At 48.2% G+C, this 17,406-nt stretch overlaps 1 protein-coding gene across 50 annotated transcripts in view; it reads right to left on the bottom strand.

Annotated features, from left to right (window-relative positions):
- Positions 1-965: 965 nt before the first annotated feature.
- CELF6 (CUGBP Elav-like family member 6) overlaps positions 966-17,406 on the bottom strand; it is a 203,894-nt gene continuing 187,453 nt past the window's right edge. For all 50 annotated transcript variants that reach the window (XM_065412113.1, XM_065412114.1, XM_065412072.1 and 47 more), the window contains one exon: positions 966-1,093. In XM_065412113.1, coding sequence (XP_065268185.1) covers positions 966-1,093 — 128 coding nt within the window. The remainder of the gene's footprint in view (positions 1,094-17,406) is intronic.

The raw sequence follows: 17,406 nt of genomic DNA, 5'->3' as shown, positions 1-17,406 counted from the left end.
AGGCTTTTTCACTTTTAAGTACTAGATCCAATTCCGGAGGAAGACTCAACAGGCTGCAGCAGCCAGCTGTGGTGGGAGCCTGCAGGAAGGGTCAGAACAGGGATAGGAAGAGGCGGGTGGGTGGACACTAAGACCCAGGAGTGCCCCACATTTTCAGGTGACCTATGCTGCTGTGTATGCTGCATATGCCTAAGTATGGCCCTGATGCCAACCTTACTTGTGCACTGCTGCTGGTGGCGGCGCTGCCTTCAGAGCTGGGTGCCTTGCCAGCAGCCACCGCTCTCCGCTCTGCCTTCAGAGCTGGGCACCCAGAATAAAACCCAAAGATTCTCTGTAAAAATGCAAATTCCGTGTTCTTCTGTGTTTTTCCATGGCAAATGGATTTCTAGGATCCCTGCTGATCAGGGACTTTGCAATGGTTTGTGGCTGCATATGACATACAAGACACCAACTCAGAAGGAAGCACCAATAATAACAATATCTAGCACCAAGTGATCTCAAAGTACTTTAAAAAAATGGCAAACATCATTATCACTATTTTTCAGATGGGGAAACTGAAGCCCAGAGAGGGACAGTGACTCGCCCCAGGTCGCCCAGCCAGTCAGAAGTAGATCTGGGAGTGAGTCCTCGTCCGGCGCCCTAGCCACTGGACCATACTGATTCAAACTCAGGGCTACCAGGTCCGAAAGAATAAGGCAGAGCTAAAGGAGCAGCTTTGGTAGCTAAGTCAAAGGTCCAACACTCTCCAACAAATGGCAGCGGTGCACAGATCAACAGAAGTCAGCATCATCCTGGCATGAATGAAACAACAGGAGATGCCATACTGCCCCCTGGCTTCCTGGCAGCAAGCACAGATGATTTGGTGAAAACACCACCCTACCCCCACACTCTCCCACTTGTACCACAGTTGGGGCAGTCTGGTCTGCCAATGCCTTACCTGTTTGCAGGGCCAGGGTGAGCAGGGGTCAGTAGGGTCTGTTGGCATCTTTTGGCCGCTTTAGTTGGACCTTTAGCCTCTTCATGCCGATCTGGAAGCCGTTCATGGCCTGAATGGCTGCCTGAGCACTAGTTGGATTGTCAAAACTGACGAAACCTGGGGGTGAGGGGAGGGGTGAGAGGGGGGACGGAGAAGGAAGGACACAATTCATCACCAAAAGCACCAGAGACCCTCTCCACTCATCACCACAAGTTCACTCCAAGCATCCAACAGTAACTGCTGGCCAAGTGCAATGGGATTACCCAGAAGGCTCTGGTGCAGGGGAGGGAGAGGTGATGCTGGGAATATTGTGACCACAGCCCTCCGTATTCAATAACCAGATCCCCCCAAAATCATGAGGTTTAAATTCACACTGGCTGGCTCCTGATTTTGGAGCTGTTAAGGGTGGAAGCCGCCTGCCCTCACGTAGTGTGTGATCATGTGAGGGTCAAAATTCAACCTTAGATGTGCACACAAAAATGTAGGCCTCCTCACTGGCTTTTCAGAGGGGGGGCTTCACTTTCCCTCCCCTGGGCCCGGGGTAGACTCACATTCTCCCTTTACAGTCCCCTAGTCTCCTGTCCCTCACCTGCCCCTACATTTTTCCTTCTTTCCCCTCACAATTGCCTAATCTGCACATTCTCCCTCTCTGTCTCCCATGCCCCAGCACCCCCATGATATTCCTTCTACACCTTGTCGGACTCCTTTCTGCACCCCCCCATTTCCCCTGCATCCCCCTCAGTCTCCCTTCTGCTTCCCATATTCCCCTGCACCACCTGAGTTTCCCCCCCAGTCCTGTCCCTTCATAGTTATTATAACCAAAGATAGCCTGGCTTCAGTCCTATTGGAAACAATGGGAAGTGCCAGCCCATCTTTACTAGGGGCACACTCACTTCCACATGGAAAAGTTGTAAGGAAATGGCCTCTATTTTGACTGTAGGCCTCCTGTGGCTTCAGTCCATTTTAATGTAATGGCAGACAGTAGTCATTTTGAACAAGGGCCAATCTTCGTGAGAGTTCTGCCAGAAACCAGGAGATCCTGAGAAACTATGTCTGCCCCTTGCTCCCAAATGCAGCCCTCCACTCCTACAGTATCCTATGTCCCGAGGCTAATTATGAAATAAGTCACTCCCCAAAGAGAACAGGCTTGTAGAATGAGTCAAAGGAAAGCCTTTTAAAGCAAAAGCCACATGCTTTCCCTTACCCTACTGCTGTTACAGAACGGAAAGATATAGCCATTAAAGAGGAAAACAACTCACTTTTAAAGCCAAGAGGTTTATGCTTCTGTCACAAAGGATGCTTGGGCTGCTTTGGATATAATATAATAAACATGCCACCCTGCCAAACCTTTCCCCGCACCTGCCATTGAATGGGAAACCCTGAACCTTGGAGGCGTGAGAACTTTTTCACCCCACCCAATTTATTTGAGTGCTGACTCTGTATCTCCAGCTTTGAGGCTAGAACCTAAAGAACCACCATTCTGGAGTAGATATGGCACAGGCTTTACTAATAGCAGAAAATACAGCACAGGAAATGCAACTTCTCCCAAGACTATTAGCCCAAATTTACAACTTCTCCAGAGAGTCGGAAAGTTTAGTGATGGTTCATCTGAACTTTTAAGGGCTTGGATGAACTGCCTGGTGCAGTGGGAGAGCACCTGGCTGCAGTGGCGGCGGGCTGCCTCCCACCCAGGCTCGGCTTCTGGGACGGGCTGAGAACAAGCCGGAGTACCCTTCCCCCAGCATGCTCGGGGTCGGCCCCTATCCCCGGAAGCCGGAGCGGTCCGCTGCCACCCCTCCCTAGCCAGCCTCTCTCCCGGGCAGCTGCTGCTGCACACGGGGAAGGTGGGGCTCTGGCTCACTCGGCCCCTGTCATAGAATCATAGAATCATAGAATATCAAGGTTGGAAGGGACCTCAGGAGGTCATCTAGTCCAACCCCCTGCTCAAAGCAGGACCAATTCCCAACTAAATCATCCCAGCCAGCGTGGGGGGCAGCCTGCCGCCGTTGCAGCCAGGTGCTCTCCTAGGCAGCTGCTGCGCTGCATTGGGCCAGGCCTAGCTGCCCGGGAGAGAAGCTGAACGTGCTGGGGGGAGGGGGAGCCAGTGCAGCGGGAGGATAGAGTCCCCCCTACCCCCCACAGGTAACATGGGGTGGGGAGAGTGCAGGGGACCCGGGCTGGGGGCAGGGCGGGGAGGAGACACCTGGGGAGGTCACGTGTCCTCCCCTTTAGCTGGTGCCCACCCAGTATGGGGAGGCACCAATCATCTCACCCCAAATTATGGGAGGATTTGGAATTCAAATCTGTGTATGAATTTTGTAAATGGGTTCTATTTTTATAGTGGTCTCAAAAAAAACCCAGGAGATGTAAATCTATGAATTTCCAGAGAATTGGAGATCTGGGACCAGGGCCGGCTCTGGCTTTTTTGCCACCCCAAGCAAAAAAAAATAAAATAAAATCGGGGCGGCCAGAACGGCAAAGCAAAAAACAAACAAACAAAAAACCTGCGGGGCGGCCGGAGCCAGGGTGCAGGGGGACTCCCTGCACTGCAGACATGCCCCGGCTAGCGGGGGGGAGGGGGAGAGAGCGGGGGGGAGAGAGAGAAGGGGGGTGGCCAGGGTTACAGCGGGGCGCTCGCCACGCAGCCCCGACCACTGCACTGCCGGCCGGGAGAGCTCCGCGCCGCTTCGGTCGGTGGGGAGGGAAGGACGCAGGCTGCCCTGCCGGGCTTGCTACAGACCTGGGGCAGACGGAGCTGGGGCAGACGGAGTGTGCAGCCTGCTCCCAGCAGGGTGCTCCCCTCCTCCGCGCCGCCGCTCCCTACAGGGCGGCCGGATTGGCAAATCAAAAAAAAAAAAAAAAAGCGGCCGTGCTGCCCTAGGATTGGGCGGAATGCCGCCCTGTAGAATCTGCCTTCCCAAGCACGAGCTTGCTTGGCTGGTGCCTGGAGCAGGCCCTGTCTGGGACCTGTTTCTCTGCCTTGCACCCTGCGTTGTCATTTACAGCTGTGCAAAGCGGGTGTACAGTGCTGCCACTTAGATTCTGCAGCATTTTGCAACCTCTTTGCAAAGGAACAAATGACATCACAGGGTACAAAGCAGTGAAGAATCAGGCTCCTGGAAATTAATTTTGTCCTAATCTCTGCTGCGGACTCTGTTGAAGTTTGCCCTTTGTTAACACTGCCCTTCCTGCATGTTCACTTAACCAGTTCCAATCTTTGCTGGGCTTCGCCATGCTTGACATCAACCCAAGCATCCACATTAAAGACACCCAGCCTTTCACCAAGAGTACAGTCTCCAAAACAACCACCAACTGCTCCAGCATTTAAAAGAGTCCCCCTAAAGCATCCTCCCAATTCCCTACTTGGCTGGCAGAAGACCTCAGCTAAATCCAGGAACTCTGAGATACAGCACATGGTGCCTACAACTGCCTGAAGAGTCAACCTTACTCACAAGAGGCTGATGTGGTGGTATTGTATATTTGAAAGGCTTCTCCTGTCACCTATTGTTGTATCTTCTTGCTAACATCTGCTGCAATAAAAAAGTAATGTGCAATAATAACCTCAGAGTTCCAGTGTGCATGGCAACTCCATTTGTACCTGCAGCTCCTGGAAACTGGCAGCCAGTCCCAGCAGAAGGGCATTTTAATTGAACATACCATTTTCACATCCTGGAAAGGGGGCACGTTGAGGGAATGGTTACTTTCCTATCCACGGATGGCAGGTGGCAACTCTGTAATGCTTTCCTCTTTCCTTTGAGAGTCAGGGAGAGGCACCACAGAGCAGCAGCAGGCGTTAATGAAGCAGGGCTGGGGGTAGGAGGACAGAAGCAGCAGCAGCGGTGGTAACATTATGAGAATTGCAGCACAGCAGAGCCTGTCTTATCGGTGTCAGTAATGATCTTCCCAGCACCTTCCAGCCTAGGATCTCAACGCGCTTCACAGCCACTAATGAATGAAGCCTCATCTGCATGCCAATGTGAGTTAGTGAGTATGGGTGTCATTCGATGCAGGGTGTGTGTGGAAAGAGGGGCAGTGTCTCAGCCAAGGTCATGCAGCAAGTCACTGTCAAAGCTGGGAGTAGAACCCACATCTCCTTCCCACACTCCTTTGTTTTAACCACCAAACAGTGCTCCAGCCACAAGGTGGCATTTGTGCAGGTCCCATCAGAGCTCACACTGAATACAGTATGAATGTGCGGCCTCAGAATAAGCTTGCTGAGTTGTGTGGGGCAGTAACAATTTTACCACTGTCCCGCATTCACTTTGGGGAAGATGCAATGTCATCACCCTACGATATTTGCCTGAAGATGGCCGATGTTTGTGAGACAGCACGCTATGAAAGCAATGCTTGTGTTGTGACATGCCAACACTGGTATGGGGGGTGGGGGCAGTTCTGTTTGACCATCTGAATGTGAGTCTTCAGCAGGAAAGAGTAGGTGTGGATTGCCAAAACAGAAAACAAACCAGGGCCATCAGGTGTACCTCCACATACACCACAACCACACTATACACCACCACAACAGCAAGAGCAGCAGCAATCCCCTTCGGAGCATCAAGTGGGCACAAGAAGGAGGCAAGACTGCACACTATCATGCTGGTTAAGTCTAACATTGATGACCAACTTGTACCAAGAATTATTAAATCCAAGATAGGTGCTAGAGGGATGAGGAGATAAGCTATTGGAACTGGAGTCTGTCACCTCTACAGCATTGGTTCAAATGCAGCCCGGGTCAATAGCAGCTGTAAGTTGTTCCCATCTGGTGTACCATCTCCCCAGTGAACATCACAACAGGCATCAACTGGCACCTTTCATGGCAGGCTGAGCAGAGAACTGAATAGGCCTGCAGAGTGACCCAGCTTCTTACGCTCTGGGATAGTTGTTGGAGAGACAAGGTACCTTTTATAACTGTCACAGATCAGACCTGACGCACACTGCCAAGGCGTAGGACAAAGGGAGCCGTGTGTGTGAACCTACACTTGCCCTGCCGCTGCCCACGTCCCCCCCACACTTCTGTGGATTCATGGAGTATACCAGTGTCCAGGGCGGTTAGTCTGGTGCCTTTCACAAACAGGATAGCCATGGAAAAGAGAAACTGGCAGGAAGGAGAAACTAATGTCCCCACTTGCAAGATAAAGGACTATATGAGCATAAAGTATCAGGGGGTAGCCGTGTTAGTCTGTATCTACAAAAACAACAAGGAGTCTGGTGGCACCTTAAAGACTAACAGATTTATTTGGGCATAAGCTTTCGTGGGTAAAAACCTCACTTCTTCAGATCTGAAGAAGTGAGGTTTTTACCCACGAAAGCTTATGCCCAAATAAATCTGTTAGTCTTTAAGGTGCCACCAGACTCCTTGTTGTTTTTATATGAGCATAAAGAGCTCTGCACACTGACAACCACATGAGAATCCAGAGGAAAACAGACCATACTACTCACATAGAGTACTGAAAACCCAGTGCAGGAAAGACTAAAGGTAGCATGTAGAAGAAGCAGGTGCCCCTCCAGGAATTTCACAGCCGTGAACCTCGCCTTTTGGGCTAAATCACAATCAGTAACAGAGAAAATTCCAGCATTGCAACAGTGTAGCATGGAAAGGGAAATGACTTACCTGAACTTCTGCATCTCACTGCAGGGTCTCATCACCTAGCACCAGAGTGCCATAACTCCCCAAGCTCTGAAAGGTTTTTTAACCCTTACGACTGGTGGTAACAGGGCTCTTATTATCTGTCACATGCCCTCCTGCTGAGCTGAAATGCTGCCTTTGGAGGAAGTGGTCAGGGCGGATTGTGCAGGAGGTGAAGCTCCCAAAGGAACATGCCAACCAATCACACCTCACAAGACAAAATAAAATAAAAGTGCAAAATCAACACCCCCTGCAAAGGGAGCCCCCCAGCTCTGAGGGAGGGGAGACTCCCCACCAGAAAAACCCTTAACATCCCCGTTAAGGAACTATAACAAGAAAGAAAACAACCCAAAGATAATACATACATTCTTAATCCCTGTTGCTTTCTGGGGGTAACATTCAATGCTGGGCAAAGTACAGGCCCACTAGAATAGGCACAATTTAGGCACCGAACCTGAGGGGAGCATTGCCATGAAAAACACTTGTCCCCATCTTTAGAGGCTCTATCTCCCTTTTGGACTCGATAGGTGTTTTAGAGCCAGAGGACACAGCCACACCATGATGCACAGTAGGTCTGGACACCTCACTGGCAACTCCAGCTGCATCATACGTTAATTGCAGAGGTGGGTCTGATCTCTCGCAGGGACATCCTTAAGGGCTGCACAAGCTCTTCTTCTTCAGTAGGAGGAGTCAACAACACTTTATTAGGCTCTGCATTCTGCACAGGAATACTACTGGGAAGAGGGGAATTATCTGTAACAGGATCCCTGTCTACACCAAGAGAGCCAAGTAGGCTACTGAGAGGGTCTGAGCCTTCTTATGTTCTTATGTTCCCTGGAAACATCTCTTGGAGGTAAAAAGAGGGAAACCTTGGGACTTAAAGGAGGTTTTTCAGCTAAACCTTCAGGTTGGTGTGGTTCAAGTGACAATACAACAGACTCAGGAGGCACATCTGCGGTCCAGGATACATAGATATATAGTCAGAGTGTAAACTTCCTTAGAATCAGTCACCAATGGGGAACCAAACATAGCCACTGGGGTAACCGTGTCAGGCTCTCCACTGGCAAGATGCTTGGGGTACAGGGGTAGGCTCAGTAATCAATGGAGTATCCATTCTCACGTTGTTCCAGAGGAAGTAAATGATTTTGGGCCAAGGTCTTTAATGGGCCGCCATTCTTTTCAAGCTTTAGTTGGTAGACAGGTAGCCCAGATATTTGACTTTCCAAAATGGAGGGCTGCGAACCCCAACAGTATGTAAGGTTATGTTTTCCTGGGAGCCCAAGATTCCTGATAAGAACTTGATCACCCAGTTGCAGATCATAGTATTGCACCTTCTGATCATAATGGTCTTTATTACCTTGGTTCATCTTATCGGCCGTGGCCTGAGCAAGCGAATAAACATCATGCAAGTCTCTTTTTAATGTAGCCACGTACTGAAGATAAGATGGGTGGGAGGACCCATCTGCTGAGACCCCCCCCCAAAAAGAAGTTCACCAGTAATCAAGCTTCTCATCTTAACATTACGAAATATGGAGAATACCCCATGACCTCATTTTGCATACAATTTTAAGCATGCACAGTATGGCTAACGTGCTAGCTCCATCTAGATTTCTGTTAGGGATTTAAAGTTCCCGACATATTAAGCAGGTCAGATTAAAGCATTCAGACTGGGGATTTTCTTGTGGATGATAGGGTGTTGTCCTAAATATTTTTACACCTAGCTTAGTCAGAAGCTCCTGAATTAGATAACTCTCAAAGTCCCGGCCTTGATCAGAGTGTATTCGCTTGGGCAGCCCATAATGCACAAAGTATTTTTGATATTTAGTGAGAAAGGTCTGTGCATACCTAGTGAAATGATCAGTTACAACTAGGGCTGTCGATTAATTGCAGTTAACTCACGCGATTAACTCAAAAAAATTAATTGCGATTAATCACACTGTTAAACAATAGAATACCAATTGAAATTTAATAAATATTTGTGGATGTCTTTCTACATTTTCAAATATATTGATTTCTATTACAACACAGAATACAAAGTGTACAGTTCTCACTTTATATTATTATTTTTGATTACAAATATTTGCACTGTAAAAATGATAAAAGAAATACAGTAAAAGCTGTTTTGTCCGGCATGTTGGGGGAAAGGAGGGTGCGGTAAGTGAAAAATGCCAGCTAACTAAGAGGGTGGGAGTTTGGGTGTGGGAGGGGGCTCGGGGCAGCAGCTTGGGGTATGGGAGGGAGTGCAGGGTGCCGGATCCAGGGGCCGCTCACCTCAAGCAGCTCCCCACAAGTGGTGACCTGTCCCGGCTGCTCTTAAGTGGAGGCGCGGCAGGCAGCTCTGCGCGCTGCCTAAGCCTCCGCCCGCAGGCGCCACCCCTGCAGCTCCCACTGGGAGCTGCGTTGCTAGCGCTCGTGGCAGGGCAGGGGAAGCACGCAGAGCTGCCTGCCATGCCTCCGCCTAGGAGCAGCCAGGATAGGTTGCCGCTTGCAGGGAGCTGCCTGAGGTGAGCAGCCCCTGGATCCAGCAGCCTGCACTCCCTCCCACGCCCTAAGCCCCCTCCCGCACCCAAACTCCCTCCCAGAGCCCGCGCTCCACACCTCCTCCCGTGCCCCAACCCCCTGCTGGCCCCATGCCAACCGCACTATAAACTGGAATTTCAATGAAGATCAGAAATGCCGGTTTATAGAGCTTTCCGGTTGGTGAAGTGCGGATAAAACAGCTTTTACTGTAGTATTTTTCAATTCACCTCATACAAGTGCTGTAGTGCAATCTCTTTATTGTGAAAGTGTAATTTACAAATGTAGATTTTTTTGTTACATAACTGCACTCAGAAACAAAAAGAAGTAAAACTTTAGAGCCTACGCGTCCACTCAGTCCTACTTCTTGTTCAGCCAATCGCTGAGACAAACAAATTTGTTTACATTTACTGGAGATACTGCTGCCTGCTTCTTATTTACAATGTCACCTGAAAGTGAGAACAGGCGTTGGCATGGCACTTTTGTAGCCGGCGTTGCAAGGTATTTATGTGCCAGACATGCTAAACATTTGTAAGTCCCTTCATGCTTCGGCCACCATTCCGGAGGACATGCTTCCATGCTGATGATGCCCATTAAAAAAATAATGCATTAATTAAATTCTTGGGGGAGAATTGTTTGTCTCCTGTTCTGTTTTACCCACATTCTGCCATATGTTCCATGTTATAGCAGTCTTGAATGATGACCTAGCACATGTTCGTTTTAAGAACACTTTCACAGTAGATTTGACAAAACGCAAAGAAGGTACCAATTTGAGATTTCTAAAATTAGCTACAGCACTCGACCCAAGGTTTAAGAATCTGAAGTGCCGTCCAAAATCTGAGAGGGATGAGGTGTGGAGCATGCTTTCAGAAATCTTAAAAGAGCAACATTCAAATGCGGACACTACAGAACCCAAACCACCAAAAAAAGAAAATCAACCTTCTGCTGGTGGCATCTGACTCAGACGATGAAAATGAACATGTGTCAGCCTGCTCTGTTTTGGATCGTTATCGAGCAGAACCCGTCATCAGCATGGACACACATCCCCTGGAATGGTGGTTGAGGCATGAAGGGACATATGAATCTTTAGCGCATCTGGCACGTAAACATCTTGCGACGCCGGCTACAACTGTGCCATGTGAATGCCTGGTCTCACTTTCAGGTGACATTGTAAACAAAAAGTGGGCAGCATTATCTCCAGCAAATGTAACCAAACTTGTTTGTCTGAGCGACTGGCTGAAGTAGGACTGGGTGGACTTGTAGGCTCTAAAGTTTTACATTGTTTTATTTTTGAATGCAGTTATTTTTTTGTACATAATTCTACATTTGTAAGTTCAACTTTCATGATAAAGAGATTGCACGACAGTACTTGTATTAGGTGAATTGAAATATACTATTTCTTTTGTTTTTTACAGTGCAAATATTTGTAATAAAAAATATAAAGTGAGTACTGTACACTGTATACTGTGTTGTAATTGAAATTAATATATTTAGAAATGTAGAAAACATCCAAAAATATGTAAATAAATAAATTATATTCTATTATTGTTTAACGGTGCGATTAATCACGATTAATTTTTTTAATCGCTTGACAGCCCTAATCCAAATATAACACACCTTTTGACCTAGGGTTAACAAAGTATCGGGATATACATAATGTAAATCAATAAGTTACAGATAGGTGAAGACAATAGCACTAACATTTCCTTTTAATCTATACATACAAGTGAATTGGCTTGAACCCCCAGGACCTTTAAACATTTCTTTGATATTCATATTCTAGTGAATTGCCCTAGGGCTCTACTCTAAGCTGGCTGTCACAAACTGTAGCTACTAGACACAATGCTCGCACCCCTGGGGCAGGTACCTCTTCCCATTCATTCTCAGGTGCTAGGACATTATGAGGTTGTTTAGACAATGTGTGGACATCCGAGTTTTTACTATCTGGGCAGTACTTTAGGCTGAAATTGCAGGTGGACAATGCTGCTAATCATTGGTGATCAGTAGCATCCAGTTTGGCTGCTGCTAAAATGCAAATCAAAGGATTATTATCCAGGTGAACCTCAAACCTCTTCCTGTACAGATAATCACGCAGCTTGTCTACTTTGCCCACTTTAAAGCCAGAAATTCAAGTTTGTGCATTGGGTAGTTTTTCTTGGTAGGCAACAAGCTTTGGCTGATGAAAATAAATGTTGTCAACCCTTCAGGGTGTTCTTGATATAGTATTGCTCCTAAGCCATCAAGGCTGGCATCTACATTCAAAACATGAGCTTCTGAGGATCGGGAAATGCTAAGATGGGACCATTGGTGAGGCATGCCTTAATTTTGTGGAAGGTCACTTCACAGTGATCATTCCAAATGGCTCAGAGGGATGGAAATAGCTTTTATCAAGTTATATAGATTTAGGTTTTGATCCGTTCCCACAAAGTGATGGTGCATAGCCCTGCAACAGCTCTTGCAGTGCTTACGTCACACTGTGCATACAGAAACCACAGAACCCCAAAAAAGAATGCAGGGCAGACAGGTTCTGTGGCCTAAGCCAAATGGAGAGAGCCTCAGTTTTTGATGGATCTGTGGCAATACTTTGCTCGGACACTATGTGTCCCACATAGGAGACTGAATGATGGAAAAACTTACATTTGTCCAAGGACAGTTTCAAGACTTTCTCCCTCAAATGATCAAGGACTTTAAGCAACTTCTCTTCATATTCCTCAAGACTCTGTCCAAAACCAACTAGGTTGCCCAAGTAGGCAAGGGCCTCCAGGAGATTCATAGAATGCCAGGGACTGTAGGAGGTCATCTAGTCCAACCCTGCTCAAAGCAGGACCAATCCCCAGACAGATTTTTGCCCCAGATCCCTAAATGGCCCCTCCAAAGGCTGAACTCACAATGCTGGTTTTAGCAGGCCAATGCTCAAACCACGGAGCTATCCCTCCCCCCTTTTCACTCCATTAATCCCCTCCAACTGTTCACTCCATTAATCTTTGAAAGTTAGCACAAGCCTCACAAATGCCTTGGGGCATCCTCTTAAATTGGTAAAGTCTGTGTGGACAGATAAACACAGTTTTCTCTTTATCCACCTTGTTCATAGGTATTAGGTTATATCCGCTATGAAGATGTAATACAATGAGCCATTTACTTCCATGTAAGCAGTTAAGGACGTCCTCAGTCCTCAGCCTTGTATATTGATTTGGTATGGTTCACTTGTTTAGAGGTCTATAATCTACATACATTCTGACAAACCCCTTCCCCTTCCTCACCACCACAACTGGGGAGGCAGACGGACTTCCTGACTCAGAAATTATTCCAGCAGCTGTAAAGTGGGGAGGGAAAGATAGCTCAGTGGTTTGAGCTTTGGCCTGCTAAACCCAGGGTTGTGAGCTCAGTCTTTGAGGGGGGGATTTAGTTGGGGATTGGTCTTGCTTTTAGCAGGGGGGGTGGACTAGATGACCTCCTGAGATCCCTTCTAACTCTCATATTCAGTGATGTAGACGTCTCCAAACACTTTCCACAACAGCCAGAGCTAGGCAACAAGATTGTTCTTGAAAAGGTCAAGAGTCAGTTAGACAGATTTCATGCTGAGTATTTTCTGCACAGCCCACATCCCACTCATGTTGGGAGAAGATATCAATATGCACTAACATTTTCCTACAGAGGCACTGTTTCCATTCCTCACCTGATCCATGTGTCTAGTAAATAGCACATTCTTTACCAGTGCCTTATGCAGTAGCTTGTCCAGACGGCATAGATACTATGGAAGTTTTCCACCTTCTTCCTGAGAAATGGACTGGAAGTGCAGATACAACTCTTCCCCACTCTCCAAAGCACTTAGATACTCCACAGTGCCAGCAGAGCGATTACTTGTGCATAATGATAAGATGATGTCAGAGGCTGGTCCCCTCAGACTTTTAGCTAGTTGTTGCCTTTTGATACTATGCGGGCATTTGCATTCCTCCATCATCTGGGTAGCTTGGTCCATTTAGGATTCAAAGTAATCCTCTCCAGCAGGAGTAGCTTTTAACCAGAGAAGAAACTCAGTTTACAGTACCCAACTCCCCCACAGGGTGACCGAGTACAGCCTTCCACCAATTATCCTAGTGCAGTTATCAGACGCTCATTTGTAACAGATGCTAGTGTAACGATGACCATCACATCTTCCAGTAAAGCCTTCAATTTAGCTGCAAAATCAGCAGTCCCAGCTGGTATAGTCTCCTCTTTTGAGCACTCCCAGGCAGAAACACAGGCCAGGGGCCAATTTCACCCACAATCCCAACTTCCAGGGGTACACACAGTGGGTCCAAGTCAGCAGCCGCTCTCACCAATACAGCTACAGTCTAGGTGTTAGAGTCACCTCTGCAACCGTAAAAATCATGGTCTTCCCAAAGATTTTCACAGTTCCCAACATGTGATAGACAGTAGCACCTTACCCAGTATAAGGGTTTGACTGGGTGGCATGCCAATCTCTACACCAGGACGTTAGCTTACCGTGATGGAGGAGATTATAAAGTTCCCTAAAGAAATAGAGTCCTTTAAAGTCCAGTAAGGTTCAGGAAAATAATCAGAACTACAATAGCATAAAATAGATATAAAAGGTTTCTTGCTGCAGAATTTCGTGGTGGCAGAAGGATCCCAATGGTGCCTCCAAAATGTAACCCCTCCTTTCCTCCCTGGGTTATCAGGAGCCGGCAACACCCCCCGTGTGCCTGATGCTGTCAACAGTGATGGAGATCCTGAGTATCCCAGTGATGATGGTGGATAGGTAGGAATCCTCGATCCATTCCTCTGCTGCAGTCCTTTTACTTGTAATAAAATTAATCCTGGCTGGGCCCTGCACACACCCACTGGGGTGCCTGGGGAGCCTCCAGGAATAAACCTGAGCTAATCTATGCAATGGGGCTAACCCAAAAATATCAATTATACCCTCTCTGCAAATAATACCCACTTAGACTAGAGTTAGCACCCCTTCACTGCACAATTTAGAAAAACACGCTATAACAGATTGAGAATAATTAAAATGTCACAATCACTTTAAGTCAGTAGGGGGCGCTTCAATCAGTCAATTGATGTATGCTGTTTAGCATAATGAATAAAACGTAACCAACTTACTACCTTTACACTGCCATCAGTTACCCCATCCCAGAGTGGGGCACTCCTCTTAATTTCAGAGTTCTAGACCCTTGCATGGGCGCATTTAAAGATCTTGAAGCGGGGGCCAGGAAAGCTCTGTGGATCCAGTAACGCAGTCCAGCCAAGGCAACATGGGGCAGAGTGAATCTAACCTGGGGTCATTCCAAGCTGCACAGCCCTGGAGGATGGGCGCTGTTAGAACCAGAGGGCAGTAACCTGGATCCTGTTCAGCCAATAAGACTATTTAGTCTCTTCTCACACTGAAGTCTCTTTGCTGTCCCCCTTCCCCTTCACGCACTGCCCCAACAAACAAGGTGGTGGTTCCTCCCACTGCCGTCACTGCAGGCCAGCCTCAGGCAGCTCTGGGCACCACAGCAGTCTCCTGGCTCCATTGACACCCAGCAATCATAGATGCTGGAACTAGGGGTAAGGGAGGTGCTGCAGCACCCCCTAACTTGAAGTGGTTTCCATTCTATACAGGGTTTACCGTTTGGTTCAATGGCTCACAGCACCTCCACTGTACAAATTGTTCCAACACCCCTGCCAGCAATAGCCTGCCTGGCTCCTTGCTTGGTCCAAGACCCTCAGCAGCAGCTCCCAGCTGGGCCAGAGCTCCACAAAGCAACCTGCCATCCCTGGCCAGGGGTCCAGTAACACAGCCTCAGCTCCCCACAAAACGCAAGTGCCTCTGCATCCAAAACCGAGGCTTCAAGGCCTCACCCTTGGAAGCGGAAGTCTGTCTCTTCCTCTAACATCTTGGGAGTTGTAGTCTCCAAGGCTGGATTGCAGCCCTCAGGATCTTCCTGACCAGGACACCCACAATTAAGTTCAGAGGCCCCTGTAACAAGGGGTGCCTATGTTTGCAAAACGTGGGGTCAGGTGGATCAGTCAGTAGGGCCTGAAGCACACCCATGACGGGCGCTGAAGCCCCTGTTACCAGTGATACCACATGACTTTCCATGTGAAACACAGAATCTCACAGGAACTTGGGACTCAGGTCAGCTCTGCTGAGATCACATTAATATCTGGTGTCTCACAAGACTATTTAATTGTGGGGGAGGGGGAACTCAGAAGTGTCAAGCCCTGCATGAACCTGACACTAGGGGCTGCAGAGACCCTGGCCAACCTTCCGCTAATGAGTGAGCAAGTGAGATAGCTGCCAGAGGCACTTGGATGGGCTCCAGCTTTCAGTCAGACAGCCAGGGGAGGGAGGAAGTGAGGCAGGGCAAGTAAGGGGGCTGCTGGGCCTGACTGCAACACTCCACAGTTTCTTCCCACACTTTCCTGCTGCCAGAGGAGATCCCAGCAGCCAGGAAGCCTTAGGCCACAGTCTAAGAGATCTCCTGGAGAGGCCCAGTGGCTGGCGCAGTGCCCTGCTAACGCACTGTTTGCTTGGTGCAGGAGCAACAGCTCAGGTGCTTGTTTTGTTTTTTCAGGTGAGTGGCAAAGAGCCCCGTTTCCAGGGTCCCCAAAGGGAAATCCTGCAGGAAGGGGTCAGAGTGCTGAGGAGAATGGTGGGGCCCTGACGTGATACTACCTGAGACACCAATGTGGCTGCTGAGGTGGGTCGAGGGAACCACCGACATGGGCTCCGAAGACTAGATGTATCTGGTGCCCAGGCAGGTGCCACCTGCCATAACACAATGCAGTGAAGCACCAAACCAGGCGCTGGGTCATTAACAAAGCCCAGGTGCCAGGGCACTAGGTGCCAGCAGTGAGGTGCTGAGGCGCCAAACCCTAGAGGTGCTCCGAAGCATGAGGGTGGGAGTGGAGTTCCTCAGAGCACTAGAAAAACCTGAGCCCAAATAATGACCTGAAGTGCTGATGGAGCAAGAACCCCGGAGGATGGTAACTGGAGAAAACACCCGTTTCTTTAAGAGCAGCTGTTTAAAATGTGAGACAGAGAGGTGTATCTATTACTGTAGTGCATAGGCGCCTCAGGCGTAGACCAGAAGCTGTGGAAACATTGAACATAACTACGGTCTCTGCCCCAAAGAGCTGACAGCATTTTCAGTTATCGGTATCGCAATGCAATTTCCTGCTGAGGCCCTGGCTGGGAGAGAACTGTAAGGAGTGGGGTAGGTGAACCAGCGTGATGCTGAAGCTCTAGCCACAAAGAGAACAAGTGAATTCTGCACTGGCAAGGAAGTATGAGACTTAACCCATTGCGACAGGGCTGCAATTTGGGAATCCAACACACCACGCTCCATAATGACTTTCTTTACCTTCTCCAGAGCGCAACTATTCCAAGCTGTTATAGTGAGTTCTTCTGGGAAGCCTTACACTGAAATGAATGCAGTGCTACATCTTAAAATACATGCTTTGCACATTTTAACCCAACAACAAAAGAATTCATTATCACTGAGTCAGTTGCACAGTTCCAGATACCTGATGTGCTAGAAATGCCAGGGAAAGACAAAAAGACATTGTTGCTACTAGTGTTCTCGCCAGAAACTGTGTGTAATTAATATATCTGGACGAGCTTTGTAGATGAGCTGTGGTGAGAAATGTGCTGGGACTCTAAACTGGAAACCCTCTGGAGGAACAGTGGAATTGGAAGGCTCCCAGACTATATATTATTATATTATATATTATCATCTTCCTTCCCCTCCAGTTTCCTGTTCAACTTTAGCCGACACAGCTGAGGCATGTATAAGTTTTACTGACAGTACGTGGGCAAGGGTGTGTGTGTGGATCTGTGTATGGAGCATAACTGTGAATACGATGCATGAATGTGCAGGAGCGTAAGGGACTGTGGGTGCAGAGAGTACTGTGACAGCTTCCAAATGCAAGCATGTGCTCGCCTATGTATGAGTTTGCAGGCGTGTGCGTGAGTGCGGAGGCGTGAGTGTGTGAGTGGGGAAGGGGTGGCAGAGAGGACAGGAGAAAAGGGGGGTAGCAATGATAATAAGATTTCCACTCTTTCTTCTTAGCATGTGTGGAGGATTAATACATGTTTGCACAGTGCTTCCCAACTATTATTATTACATTGCTTGATATCTACCAGCCTCCCGCATCCAAAGCAGCGGGAGCCAAGTGTCCAGCATGACTCCTTGTACTAGGAAACCAACTTGGGACAGGTGACTTTTACCCCCAGACTAACCACTAGGAGCCCTCCTGCCTCTCCAATACACTCTTCAAATGCACTGTTGATCACACTGCC

The sequence above is a fragment of the Emys orbicularis genome, chromosome 10 (genome assembly GCF_028017835.1).
Source record: "Emys orbicularis isolate rEmyOrb1 chromosome 10, rEmyOrb1.hap1, whole genome shotgun sequence".
Classification (NCBI taxonomy): Eukaryota; Metazoa; Chordata; order Testudines; family Emydidae; genus Emys; species Emys orbicularis.
Note: the sequence above shows the minus strand (reverse complement) of the source record. Positions and strands in the feature narration are given on the sequence as shown.